Raw genomic sequence first — 15,013 nt, forward strand, 5'->3', positions numbered from 1 at the left:
TTGTCCCTTTACTGACCTTTGTACATACTAGCTTACAGTCTATTTGAGAAGGTTATTTGTGTAAACCTCTAAAATAGTGACTGCGTTAACTTATTTGTTTATACATGCTATTAAAATGTTCTACTTGGGAACTCAAAATGTAGAACAAAGAATAGAATTTATTTTTCTCTTCCTTTCTTATTTGTTATTGGAAAAGATAGAGATTTCATTTAAAAGGTTGGCAAGAATTCCAATTCTCAGTAGTGGCATTGCTGGGTCGTATGGCAGTTCTATTTCCAGTTTCTTAAGGAATCTCCACACTGTTCTCCATAGTGGCTGTACTAGTTTGCATTCCCACCAACAGTGTAAGAGGGTTCCCTTTTCTCCACACCCTCACCAGCATTTATTGCTTGTAGACTTTTGGATAGCAGCCATTCTGACTGGCGTGAAATGGTACCTTATTGTGGTTTTGATTTTCATTTCTCTGACAATAAGTGATGTTGAACATCTTTTCATGTGTTTGTTAGCCATCTGTATGTCTTCTTTGGAGAAATGTCTGTTTATTTTTTATTTTTATTTTTTTTAAGGATAACAGTATTATTTATTCAAAGACATGTACAGTAAATAAATCCATGTTCTTTCGGTATTATTGGCTCAGTTCAGTTCAGTCACTCAGTCGTGTCCGACTCTTTGCAACCCCATGAACTGCAGCACGCCAGGCCTCCCCGTCCATCACCAGCTACCGGAATTCACTCAGACTCACGTCCATCGAGTCAGCGACGCCATCCATCCACCCCACCCCCCGTCATCCCCTTCTCCCCCTCCCCTCAATCCCTCCCAGCATCAGAGTCCTTTCCAATGAGTCAACTCTTCGCATGAGGTCGCCAAAGTACCGGAGCTTCAGCTTCAGCATCATTCCTTCCAAAGAACACCCAGGGCTGGTCTCCTCTAGAATGGACTGGCTGGATCTCCCCGCAGTCCAAGGGACTCTCAAGAGTCTTCTCCAGCCCCACAGTTCAAAAGCATCAACTCTTCAGCACCCAGGTCTCTTCACAGTCCAACTCCCACATCCACACATGACTACTGGAAAAACCATAGCCTTGACCAGACGGACCTTTGCTGGCAAAGCAATGTCTGTGCTCTTCAACACGCTATCTAGGTTGGCCAAAACTCCTCCTGCAGGGAGCAAGTGTCTTTTAATTTCATGGCTGCAACCACCATCCACAGCGATCCCGGAGCCCCAAAAAACAAAGTCTGACACTGTTTCCACTGTTTCCCCACCCACTTCCCATGAAGTGATGGGACCAGATGCCATGATCTTCATTTTCCGAACGCTGAGCCTCAAGCCAACTCTTTCACTCTCCTCCCTCACCTTGCTCAAGAGAAATGTCTGTTTAGTTCTTTGGCCCATTTTTTGATTGGGTCGTTTATTTTTCTGGCATTGAGCTACAGGAGTTGCTTGTATATTTTTGAAATTAGTTCTTTGTCAGTTGCTTCATTTGCTATTATTTTCTCCCATTCTGAAGGCTGTCTTTTCACCTTGCTTATAGTTTCATCGCAACACTGTTTACAATAGCCAGGACATGGAAGCAACCTAGATGTCCATCAGCAGATGAATGGATAAGAAAACTGTGGTACATATACACAATGGAGTATTACTCAGCCATTAAAAAGAATACATTTGAATCAGTTCTAATGAGGTGGATGAAACTTGAGCCTATTATACAGAGTGAAGTAAGCCAGAAAGAAAAACACCAATACAGTATACTAACGCATATATATGGAATTTAGAAAGATGGTAATGATAACTCTGTATGCGAGACAGCAAAAGAGACACAGATGTATAGAACAATCTTTTGGACTCTGTGGGAGAGGGAGAGGGTGGGACAATTTGGTAGAATGGCATTGAGACATGTATAATATCATATATGAAATGAATCGCCAGTCCAGGTTCGATGCAGGATATAGGATGCTTGGGGCTGGTGCACTGGGATGACCCAGAGGGATGGTATGGGGAGGGAGGGGGAAGGGGGGTTCAGGATGGGGAACACGTGTACACCCATGGCGGATTCATGTTGATGTATGGCAAAACCAATACAATATTGTAAAATTAAAAAAAAAAAAAGAATTCCAATTCTGTAAATTGAGTCAATTTCTTAGAAGATGATCTTGGAAAAACTATTTTTTTAAGGTCTGACTTAAGCTGTAATAAAACAAGGCCCAGCCTTCATCTGGGAAGCAGAAATAGTACTTTTTCAGCTCCATTTAACAGTCTGAAGTGATTCCATTATAATTCAGCTTCCTCTTCTAGAAATAACGATGACCTTCATACGGTGCTTATGCTAAGCCCTATCCTAAAAGTGTTGCTTGTACTAAGTCACTTAATCCTGCCATCAACCCTGTGGGGTATAGGTACTATTGTTGTCCCTATTTTACAGATGGAAAAATTGAGGCACAGATAGGCGAGGGGGAACTAACAAAGAACTGACTCGTTGGAAAAGACCCTGATGCTGGGAAAGATTGAAGGCAGGAGGAGAAGGGGACGACAGAGGATGAGATGGTTGGATGGCATCACTGACTCGATGGACATGAGTTTGAGCAAACTCCGGTAGTTGGTGATGGACAGGGAGGCCTGGCGTGCTGCAGTCCGTGGGGTGAACTGAGTGACTGAACTCAACTCAACTCAACTAGCCCAAGGTCACAAAGCAATAAGGTGCAAACCTAGGCTGATTTGGAAACCACATTTTTCACCATCAGAGAAAAACCACCTCTATCCTCATGTGAATGGGAAGTGAAGGAATGGTAATCATTAGAAATGTATGCAAAGCACACGGGAATTGGAAACACTGATTAAAGGCCATAATGGCACTAAGAAGACTAACAATTGTCTTTGAGAGGATGTTGATACTGTGCAACCAATTTCTGGATGTTGAATGTGTCATGGTTCCAGAAAGAATGGCATGCTTAGTGTTGAAAATGGATCTGTCTATGTGAGGTAATCTTGATATAGGATATGAAATAAGCCGTATGAACCTACGTTGCTATAGGAACTCCCCGAACTAATGCCATGAGTTCCTTAACTAGATAGCATCCTAATAGTAGCATTTCAGCAACACTTAGCTGACTTACCCATCTAAACAATCTAACTGCAATTCATGACCTTGAACAAGGCACTTCAGATCGCTGAGCTTTTTTTTCTTGACTTTAAGTGAAGCCATAAAATATGACCTCTAATGTCCTTTACATGTTATGTAAAGAATGTTGAATGATTTTCTGTCCAGACTTGATGACTTGAGAGCAGGAAGCCTGCTTTTTTTTTTTTTTTTTTTTTATTCATCATTTCTTACTATTCCAAAATCCACTGAGTAAAGCAGCTTCACAGCTTCCTGAATCTGCGTGCTTTCAGATTACAATCATGTTAAGTTTGGCACATCAAATTCAAATAAAAAACTGCCAGGTCAGCAGCAGGGAGCCAGATGTTATGGTTCTGAGATAAGGGGGACTCTTCTTTCTGCAGCTTCAGACCTGGACTTCCAGGCTTGGGCCACTGGCTAAGACCACAGCCAGCAGAGTCCAGGGTCCTAGCTGGGGAGTCCAGGCCAGTTACCTTGCTTCTCTGCACCTCAGTTTCTCACCTGTAAAATGGAGATAATCGTCTACCTCGTAAGTTGCAGCAGAAAACTGAGCTCCTATATATAAGCCTGTAGAAGAGCGCCTGGCACATGTTGGTTGGTTGTTATTTCCTGTATTAAGAAAAAACGGGAGCTTGAAGGAGGTCAGGTGGAAGCGTGGGTAGGATCACAGCAGGAGAGTTGCTCAGGGGATGGCCTTGAAGATGCTTCTACCAGTCACCGTTAGTGCCAGTGTGAACCGAGTGCCCTCAGGTTGTGAAAGGGCCCCACTTCAGTTATTTTATTGTGACTTGTGTTTCAATTCCCAGGTGCCCAAGCCAATATAGGACTTCCTTATTTTTCCTTCAACTGCAAAGTAAAACTACCCACCCACTGGAAAAGGAACGTCTCCGTTAAGATCTGATCTGGATTATCGAACCGTTCCCGCTCAGGGTGCACAAGGACTCCACATCCTGCTAAACCCAGAGCTCCCACACCCCTCCCTAGGGAAAGGAACTGCAGACACGCAACCAGGGAGAGTCTTTACTGCGCACAAAATCAGTTCCCTGCACCTGGCCATTCTAGGGATCCCCTGACCGCCAGCAGCGCGGGAGAGCAAGCCCTAGAAACCAAGCAGCAGGCAGATAAAAGACAGGGAACACAACCTTGAGTAAGCCTGCCGCCAACAACAGCTTGGAGTGAGAGCAGGAGCATCCCGAACTGGGGTTCAGCTCTTCCAGCGCAGCGAGAGGCCAAGGGCAGAATCACGCACAGCGGCGGGTGAGCCTTGCACAGTGGCTGCGGCGCCTACAGCTGAAGGGCTGGAGGGAGAGCCTCCAACATCAGCCAGCAGCTCTTCCGAGGCATCTGGATTCTCAGAAAGTGGTGAGAAGCGCAAGATGCAGGAGAAAGCTCGGTAAACAGGCTGTGCCCCTGACCCTTCCCCCACCCTATTTCCTCTGTGAGCTCTTTAAACTGGTGGTGGTGGGGGTTCATGCCTAAGTCATGTCCGACTCTTTGCAACCCCATGGACTGTAGCCCGCCAGGCTTCTCTGTCCATAGGTTTCTCCAGGCAAGATACTGGAGTGGGTAGCCATTCCCTTCTCTAGGGGATCTTCCCAACCCAGGAATCCAACCTAGGTCTCCTGCATTGCAGGCAGATTCTTTATCAACTAAGCCATAAACCAGAGCTGTGGGTAAAGGACCTGGAGAGTAGAAGGTTGGTGAATTTGTTAAGAGACTTTGGCAGTCACCGGTGAGGAGAGAAGACTCTAGACCAGAGTGGTAATGGCAATTTTGGCTAAACAGCCATCAAGAGTTTCTCCCTGCCAGCGTGTAGGCAAATTCTTCTGAGTCGGCCTGATAAATTTGAAAACGTGACCCACTCCCACTCCACTTGGAAGTTACTTTTGCTCTACGTTAAATTATTATTTTGCTCTACATTTCAGTCTTGACATTTTTTTATTGACAGGTCAGCCTCACTTAGAATTGAAATAAGTTCCCAGTGGCATTTCATGATGGTTAAATCAATGACAACAACAAAGCAAATTATTAGAAAACCCAGTGTTGGGAGGAATTCAAAGAAGCCCACTCTAAACAGTGCCAAGGGTAGGACAAACAGATACTTCTTGAGGGTAACCTGAATACAGAACAAGAGCTGTGAAAATGACCTTACCATTTGACATAGTAATATTCTTGGAAGTTTGTTTTGGGGAAATAATTTTAAATGAAAGATATTTATGGCCATGTTGCTTGTAAATAGCTCCAAATTGGAAATACCCAAAATAAATCCACTAGTTCGGAAATGGCAAAGATAACTATGATAGATTCTGTGAAAAGCTACTCAGAACAATGACAATATGTAAAAGATTTTTACAAAGAAAAAAAGTGCACCATGTAGTTGGAGCAAAAGGGACTTGTAGCAACAAAGCCGGGAGAGGGTAGAGAATGGTGTTTCATTTGGGCAGAACCTGGGGCTTGTGAAAGGGGAAGGGACATGCAACTCCACTTGGAAGGGTGTGAGTGCCAGGATCAACAACGACGAGGCATGTGGATTTAAACACAAACCACGGGACTTCTCTGGTGGCCCAGTGGGTAAGACTCCATGTTCCCAATGCAGGGGCCCGGGCTCTATCGCTGGTCAGGGAACTAGATCCCACACGCTGCAACTAAGAGTTCATATGCCTCAGCTGAGACCCAGCATGGCCAAATAAATAAAAAATGTTTAAAAAACAAACAGAAACCAAGACCTGAAAACTCAGGAGGTCGTGATGTGAAGTGAAATTCTCCCAGTCGTGTCTGACTCTCTGCGACCCCATGGATTATACAGTCCATGGAATTCTCCAGGCCAGAATACTGGAGTGGATAGCCTTTCACATCTCCAGGGAATCTTCCCAACCCAGGGATCAAACCCAGGTCTCCCATATTGCAGGTGGATTCTTTACCGGCTGAGCCACAAGAGAAGTCCAAGAATAAGGAGTGGGTAGCCTATCCCTTCTCCAGTGGATCTTCCCGACCCAGGACTTGAACCGGGGTGTCTTGCACTACAGGCAGATTCTTTACCAACTGAGCCATCAAGGAAGCCCAGGAGGTCATAGTCATAAACAATCGGAAGACTGCAGAAGAGGAGGTGGTGAGGAGTGCGGTTGATCACCTCAGTGGGCATGGGCTCAGTGGCCAGCCCTCTCTCTGCCCCTCCAGTGAGTGACTAACAAAAGGCAGCCCTGAGGCCGGAAGCCAGTGTGCAGGTCAGTGGCTTAGAGCAGGCAGGACTCTGAACAGGAAATGGCTAAGACAGCCTTTCTAGCTGTCAAAGGAAGTTGACGTAATGAAGACAGGGCTCTGGGAAGATGTTGCTCAATTATTAAGACCTAACACTTCAGATCACCTCTGAAAAAGAAGCCCAGGTGGTAGCTTTAAAAGGTAAGACGCAGGTCGAGAGGATTAGATACAACAATACAGGTGAAGCCCTGTGCCAACTGGAAAAGGCTCCTCTGGAGACTAGGGAGTCACTCTATGAAAAAGGCTGCAAAGTTAGCTGGTGTGTTCTTAATTCTAACCCTACATGGATAGGTGGCTTTATAAATTCTTTCAGTTCTAGTTTTGAACAAGTAGTGGCAAAACTGTATGCTTGTATCTTTGACTCTTTTTCAAGAGATTTCTCGTGATCTTTAAGCCAGTCTATTTAAATGAATTAACTGAATTAGAGAAACAGTCTAAAACACCAAATCAGCCATGATTGGCTCCATGAGGTTTGTATTCTGAGTATTTTAATTGCACGACCGCTCCATTCATCATTCGTGCATTCAGGGCAATCTGGAGAGGAGTACGTAGGGTAAAGTGTAAAGAAACAGGTACAGAATGCTACAGATGACAGAAACAGAGAAATATGAAAGTAGGGACACGTTATACAGATTGTCCTTCCTGCTGACCACAATGAGTAAATAACTCACCTCGTTGGAAAGAACAACGTTTGATCTTTCTTGTCTAAGCGTATCACGTGGCTCCATGAGGCCGGGACATTCTGCTCGCTGCGTACTTGCACTTACATGTCTCCTTACCGTTTGGCTCGCCAGCCAGGTCTCCGCTTCTGCTTCACGCTTCAGAGAGATCAAGTTTCAGTTCCCGCTGTTTGACTCTTCTGTACCTCCCCGCAACGCACCCACCTTCTGTGTCTTATAAAAATGAACACTTTCTTTTGATTTCCTTCTTGTAAACACAGGTCTAAGGCTGTTTTCTCTCCCTGCTGCTGTGAACCATCACGTGTTACCAGTTGTCTGAAGAGATAGAGCAGGACTTCTAGCTGAGAAAGGTAGTCATCTTGACTTGATACCAGTTTATCCTTGTGATGAAAATACCATTTCATTTTTGATGGCCTTAATTTAGCATTTATCCTGGAGGCTGGGTTTTGTGTTGCCTTTATAAACACGCGCACACACAGAGCCTAGTTCTCTTTAGACACTTCTCCAGCTGTGAGTTTAGCAAGCCTTTCTGGTAATGGGGAGACAGACAGAATTACTGCTCCAAACATTCCCCTGCCACTGATCCAGAACATGTGTTATCATATCACACACTGTAAATTGATTCCGAATTCTTGCCAACGGGGCAGAGTCTGCATTCCAAATACCTAAGACCCTGGGACAGTCAGTTGTAAAAGAGAAATATGCCATGCTTCCTTCCTTAGTTTGAAGTGAGCACAAGTAAGTTTGCTAAACATATTTGAGTCTCAGAATATGTTTTTTTTTTTTTTTTCTGAAAACATAGAACAAGCCCGTGAAATCTCTATATCTCAGTGAAAATAGACTTTATCCTGAAAGCTCCCAGGTCCCCTGATTGTTAATGTCACTTCCAATCTCTTGGTGAAGGGTGGTTGACAGAAAGGAGGGCAAGATGGAGGGGGGTTCACATTTAAGATAATAAAGTCACTCTCGTTCAGCTGGTGAGAGACATAAACAGTCTGACTGTGATGGTCTCCTGGGAGTAGAGGTCTAGGATTTCAAATGGTATATAAACAGTTGTAGAATCTCTGAAATTACTCTGGAAATTAACTCCTAGCCCAGATGGTAACGTGAGGAATAAACATCTATTTTCAGTCCTGTGCTGTCCTGTATGAATGCCCTGAGCTACCATCAATTTATTTCTTGTTCATAATAATTGTAGATTATGGAACAAATATCTCCAAAACATCTCTTTATTTTTGTAACTCTTGAGGACTGAAGGGTGGGAACTGGGAGAAGAGAGTAAGTGTCACTAGGAACTTGGCATTGGGAATACCCCGGGGATAAGCAGGCAGGCTGATCTCCTCAGAAGTTCAAAGTCCCAACTTGGTTACCATGGTGATACCATTCCACTCCATAATTTCACCTGACAAGGTCTCCATTGTGTCTTCACTCCTGAAGACTAGCCCATCCCACTCTTCTTTGATCCAGGTCTTCCTCATTAGATCCTAAGAAATAGTCATAAATACACACATAGGTACAGGGAGTTAATACTTGTGACAAACGAGTGGGTGAATTGCCAGATCAGTTCTCACACTTTACAGCCGTGGCACATTCTCAAATCTCACTGTACGTGTAAGAGTGGTGGTATCGTGGTGCATGGCTTGGTTTTCCCCGAGCGTAACAGCTAGTGCTAACTAATGAAATCTGGCTAGCTGCATAATTACCCCAGTTGATTTTCAGGTTGGTCTGGTATAATAACGACATTATCTGCCAGCCTTGGGGAGGCCTGGCTTCCAGAACCAGCTTGTGGTCAGTGAGCTGAGTGATTCCTACTCACACTCTCGAGGGCTCTAGTTCTTTAACAGTAAGGTGGAGGAGTCAAGCTGGTGTTGCAGCCTGAAGCTGCCCCATAGATCTCAAGTCCAGTGATTCCTTGCCTTATTGTTTCTTTCTTCTCTGAGATTAATGCTTTTACTGTACATTTCTAGGCTGATTTGTTTGATCTTGCTAATTTTAAACCTTTAGGAAATGAAAACAATAATGTTTGAAGGAGGAAGTGTATATTCTCAAAATAAAGGAATTTGAAGCTTATTATACAATTTTTAAAGGTGTAATTATGTTTGTTTGGGAGAGGCAATATATAAGATTATAATAGAAAAGAATGATTCAAGTCTGTTTAAGTATAATAGGTGTTTACATTTCCTGAGAATCAAGTTGTGAATCATGTTTATAAAACTATATTTAAAGTCTGTAGCAACGTAAGTGGATTCTTCTTAGGTCAAGACAAGTCTATATATTAGAAGTCTCTCTTGAGGAATGTTCTCCTATGTTTATTTCTTTGCATCTTGATACAGGGCTTCCCTGGTGGCTCAGCTGTAAAGAATCCGCCTGCTGATGCAGGAGACATAAAAGACTTGGGTTCGATCCTTGACTGGGGAAGATCCCCTGGAGGAGGGCATGGCAACCCACTCCAGAATTCTTGCCTTAAGAATCCCATGGACGGAAGAGACTGGCTGGCTACAGTCCATGGAGTCCCAAAGGGTCAGACACCACTGAAGTGACTTAGCACACATGCATACCCACCCTGTTACAACATATGTCATGGTCAGCATTTTGCTATAAAAGCCCCTGACTGTAAGCACTTGGACTCGTTGGCCTGGGTCCCACCATAGCATGTTGGAAGGAAGGAGGTCTGCCCTAGCTGGTTGTGAGATGAGAATATTTAAGAAGCATCTGTAACAAGGGCTGGAGGAAATTCTTCTGTGTAACTTGGAGGAGGAGATGATTGTTGGTGGTGCAGTGGCACGCAGGCCTTTAAAACATGACATTTGAACAGAGTTAACTTGGCAACTATCTGGGGGAAGAGCATTTTGGGCAGAGTATGGGCCAGGGCCGGGGCAGGGGCCTGTGGGAGGCCAGAGTGGTAAGAGAGAGAAAGTTTGGAAGATGAGCTCAGAGGCTGAAGAGTCGGGCGGAGTGAGCCTGGCCTCCTGGGCCACTGGCAGGGCTTTTGCTTTGCAAAGAGATCAGAGTGGCCTGATCTGATGGGCATTTTGGGGGTCCTCCTGGCGCAATGTTGACGGTAGACTGTCCGAGGGCAAGAGTCAGACAGCCCGTGTGAGGTCCCAGTTGAGCTGGCCATCTAGCTTAGAGGTTTTACTGACTTGGAGCAGGTGTGAGCAGGAGGGACTCAGAGATAGTCAGATGCCAGATTTTAAAAGAAGAGTTTGTGGGATGTGACTTTTAAAAGTGAAGCCAAGAGTGATCCCAAGCAACCCAAAAAGTGGACTCGCCTTCACCTAAGATGGTGATAAAATGAAACTTCCAACTCCCCCCACAAATCTGTATTTTCCCATTTTAAAAAACGGTCAGGGGACCTTCCCTGGTGGTCCACTGGTTAGGAATCTGCCCAACAATGCAGAGGACACAGGTTCAACCCCTGGTCTGGAAACTAGGATCTCCCATGCCACGGGTCAGCTGAGCTCCGTACGCCGACTGTGGAAGCCTGCATGCCCTGGAGCCTGTGCTCTGCAGCAAGAGAAGCCCCCACAAGGAGAAGCCTGCACACCACGACCAGAGAGGAGGCCCAGCCGGCTGCAACTAGAGAAAGCCCTCACAGCAACAAGGACCCAGCGCAGTCAAAAATAAATAAATAAAATTTAAAAATAATTTGTTGTTTTTTCAGTCGCTCAGTCGTCTCTGACTCTTTGTGACCCCATGGACTGCAGCACACCAGGCTTCCTTGTCCTTCACCATCTCCCAGGGCTTGCTTAAACTCATGTCCATTGAGTGGGTGATGCCATCCAACCATCTCATCTTCTGTTGTCCCCTTCTCCTGCCCTGAATCTTTCCCAGCATCAGGGTCTTTTCCAATGAGTCAGCTCTTTGCATCAGGTGGCCGAAGTATTGGAGTTTCAGCTTCAACATCAGTCCTTCCAATGAACACCCAGGACTGATCTCCTTTAGGATGGACTGGTTAGATCTCAGGTTGCTGAAATAGCCACTTTCATTTCAATTATCACTTCAGTTTGTTCACAAGCTTGTCTCTTTTGTTCACACCATTCTGTGTGAGACCACATCTCTTCCCTTCTCTCTCTGCGTGCGCCTAAAGGGCTAGTTCAAGTTCCACATCCTGGAGAACACCTCCCCTGACTGCATCCCCAGCAAGATATTTCTGCTGATCTCTTCAATGTGCTTATCTGTCAAGGCTTATTTTAATCAAGTAATAATATTCATGGGATGACTGTTGAGTTTGTTTCCTCAACAGCTATTTCTCCCTCCAGTTTTTAGTCTTCCACTTCTTCCCCCTGACTCCCTCCATTTATTGAGATACAATTGACATGAACTAAAGCAGGTTAGACATAAGAGACTCATGTTCGATCCCTGGGTAGGGAAGATCCCCTAGAGGAGGGCATGGCAACCCTCTCCAGTATTCTTGCCTGGAGAATCCCATGGACAGAGGAGCCTGGCGGGCTACAGCCCACGGGGTCTCAAAGAGTTGGACACGACTGAGCGACTTGGCATGCACACAGGTATTAGTTTTGGGCTTCCCTGGTGGCTCAGATGGTAAAGAATCTGTCTGCACTGCAGAAGACCAGGGTTCAGTTCCCAGGTTGGGAGGATGCCCTGGAGAAGGAAATGGCTACCCACTCCAGTATTTTTGCCTGGAGAATCTCATGGTCTCCTGTCCGCCAGGCTATAGTCCATAGTGTACCGAGGAGCGGACATGACTGAGCGACTAAGCACGTCACAGTATCAGTTTTAGGCACACTATACAGTGACTTCATATGTGTGTACATCGTGAAATAAGTTTAGCCACTGTAAGTTTAGCTAACACTCACCGCCTCACATCGTCACACATTTTTCGTGTGTGATGAGACCTTTAAGACCCACTCTTAGCCACTTTCAAACGTGTAATATATTGCTCACTAGTGCTGTACGTTACATTCCCAAGACTTACTCATCTTATGACAGGAGTTTCTAATTACCGACTCTCTTCACCTGCTTCACTCACTCACCATCCCCGATGTCTGGCAGGCACCCGTTTTCCTGTCTATTCTTCAACTTTTTTTTTTTTTTAACATTTAAAATTTTATTTATTTACTCGGCCATGTTGGTCTTAGTTGCGGCACGCGGGGTCTTGGTTGCGTCCTGTAGGATCTTTTGTTGCGGCTCAAGGACGCAGTAGTTGCTCTGAGGCATGTGGGATTTTAGCTCCCCAACAGGGATCAAACTCGCGTCCTTTGCATTGCAAGGCAGATTCTTCGCCACTGGACCGCTGGGAAGTCCCGTTCTTCAACGCCTCCTTTTACTCCTCTTCCTCACTGAGAAGTCACTCAGCAGTGACTGCCGCAGTCTGCGTTCCCTCAGACTTTGTCACTGTCATGCCCCAGGCCTGTGCTGCGCCTTCAAGCCTGACGTCCTGCATCCCGCCGGGGGTCGCTTCCTTCGGTCGCCCCTGGAAACCGCTGGGACGGCTTGTCATCACCACGTCTTCAGACGTTTCGAGACAGTTAGTGATGAGAGCCCTGCTGACTCGCTGCTCGGGCTCCTGGCGCGGGGCTTGGAGCGGAGGTGTTTCGGGGCTGCGCGTGTTGCACAGGGGTGAGCAGATTCCACACAAGAGCCTGCCTCACTGAGTCCACACAGCACTCAGCTCCCAGAGAAACATCACCTGTCGCAGTGCAGGAGGTAAAGAACTCTGGGGAAAATGCTGGTGTCATTTCCACTCACTTGTCCTGCTGTTTAGGTATCTGTATCACAGGGAGCAAGGCAGTGAACTTTACAAAGGGGGCAGGGAATCTCCATTTCCCAGGCTCACTGTTTCTCTCCCTCCAAGTAAAGGTTCTGGGCTCCCCATCGGGGCACATGCTTCTGACTCCCACCCCCGACTGTGTCTCTGGGCCCAGCTTCTCTTCTGAGCATCATACTACTGACCACAAACCCACGGCTGTCCCTGGAAATGTGTAGGCTCCTCAGACTCCAAGTATTCAGAATCGAGTGAGTAATCTCTCCTTCCCCGGCTGCTTCTCTTCTTCGATTACGTCTCTTGGTTTTTGGCTCAGTGTCAAACTAAACTAGAAACTTGATGTCATTTTCAACTCTTTCTATTCTCTTAATACTGGTTGTAGGGCTGCTCCGACTTTTCCCATTAATGTCTGGCCCTCTATTCCCCCGTCACACAAGGGCTGATGCGTGTTCCCTGAAATGCCCACCTTGATGTTGCCACCAGGGATCCCTCTAAGGCACAGACTTGATCATTTCCCTGCTTTAAGACTTTGAATGGGCTCCTCCTGCCTATGCGATCATGTCCACCTTCTTAGCAGAGCCTGTGAGGCTGTCCTCCCTGAAGCCTGGTCACACTTCAGCACTTCTTTACTCCCTCCCTTCCCCTACTCACCCCAAGTTTGCATTTCTGGTCTCACTGAATTTTCCAGTTCTCTGTTTTTCTCTATTGTGCTCTTTTCACACAGAGTAACTTAGCCCTTTCTTTCTTTTTTTGGCTGCACCATGCAGCGTGTGGGATCTTAGTTCCCCAACCAGGAATTGAACCTGTGCCCCCTCCCATGGAAGAGTGGATTCTCAACCACTGGACTGCCAGGGAGGTCCCATCTATTCACCTTTCAAGACGAAACGATGAAAATCTGTAATTTCGAAAATAAATATAGCAGAGATCACCCTATGCCTAGTAGTGTACAAAGCTACACCCTAAAATCTGTCACAAGCACCCCTGCCCTCAAGGAGCAGCAGAGTGGTGGAGCCAGGTGGATGGACAGTGGCTTTTGTACGCACAGAATGACTGGTGCTGGTGGGCCAGTCCTCGTCACCTGGGGGTGTCTCTCTCAGGAGGGCTGGCACCTCTCTCGTCCATAGAGGCAGAGCTCTTCACCATCTCCTCTCTGTTTGCCTCAAGTATACTCGATCACCCTTTTTTTATTTTACTGGTCTTTGGAGCCCTAGCCTCGGTATGTCTTCTGCATGTGTTTCAGAGCCCATGGCGGTATCCTCAGGAACACTGACCAGAGCCCCCTGTGTCCTCCAAACGGCAGCAAGCGTGGGGATGGCAGCTGGAGACATACCCTCCCAGCATCCTCCGATAGGTCTAGAACAAATGCCATTCCTCTAGCAAACTTTCTAAATCTTTTTTAAACCTCTGACGCATTTTTATCATGTCTTTCCCCTACAGAATCTATAGTGGCTTCCTGTGGCTGAGAACAGGACTATAACCCAGTTACCAAGTCACTGATTCCTTCACTTCCACCCTGATGGTGGGGAGAGGAGAACGTTGCCCAGAACTGGCGCAGATTCATCCCATTGGTTACATTCACTGAGGTTAAGAGTCCCTCTTCTGAGACACAAATGTGTCTATCTGGTGTTCAGACTCAGAGCACAGTATTTCAACCAAGTAATTTCAAGCACGTATTGACTTTGAAGCACGTGGTGACCATGGCTTATGTGTGTGTAGGGAATGTGATCTGATGCTTTTCCAGTTCTGAGGAATTGGAATCTTTACTCGAAGGGCATACCTAAGACAAAGTGCGGCTTGAAGAATATTCTTGTTCTGGGTGTGGTTGTGTTGGTGTGAAGGGCCAGGGCTCCTGGAGGACACCGAACAATCAGGATTGTGCCCACGGAGGGCGACAAGCATGGAAAGTTCAGGGAAAAGAGAACTAATTAATAAATTCTTCTCTCCCTTTAATTATTTAATTCTTATTTAGGATTCTGACGGGATACATTCTTTGCAAACCAGTTGTACATCTTTTGGGGTGGTCACAACCTAAAGGGTACAAGTCAAATTCAAACTCATTCAGAACTTCTGCTTCCCCACTTGAACCACATCCTCACCTTAGGTCACAAGCTACCTGCACTTCAACTTGCCATACCTGCCCTTACTTCTGATTTTGGACTGCTGTGCTTACCCAGGGCTAGAATGTTACCTAACACCTACCACCTCTCATTCATTTACTCAGTCAACAAATATTC

The 15,013-nt window shown here is 45.9% G+C and overlaps 1 protein-coding gene across 1 annotated transcript in view; it reads right to left on the minus strand.

Annotated features, from left to right (window-relative positions):
- Positions 1 to 8,024: 8,024 nt before the first annotated feature.
- MND1 (meiotic nuclear divisions 1 homolog (S. cerevisiae)) overlaps positions 8,025 to 15,013 on the minus strand; it is a 114,630-nt gene continuing 107,641 nt past the window's right edge. The window contains exon 8 of the mRNA XM_010840728.1: positions 8,025 to 8,535. Coding sequence (XP_010839030.1) covers positions 8,477 to 8,535 — 59 coding nt within the window. The 3' untranslated portion in view covers positions 8,025 to 8,476. The remainder of the gene's footprint in view (positions 8,536 to 15,013) is intronic.

This window comes from Bison bison, unplaced genomic scaffold (assembly GCF_000754665.1).
Source record: "Bison bison bison isolate TAMUID 2011002044 unplaced genomic scaffold, Bison_UMD1.0 scf7180017864146, whole genome shotgun sequence".
Lineage (NCBI taxonomy): Eukaryota > Metazoa > Chordata > Mammalia > Artiodactyla > Bovidae > Bison > Bison bison.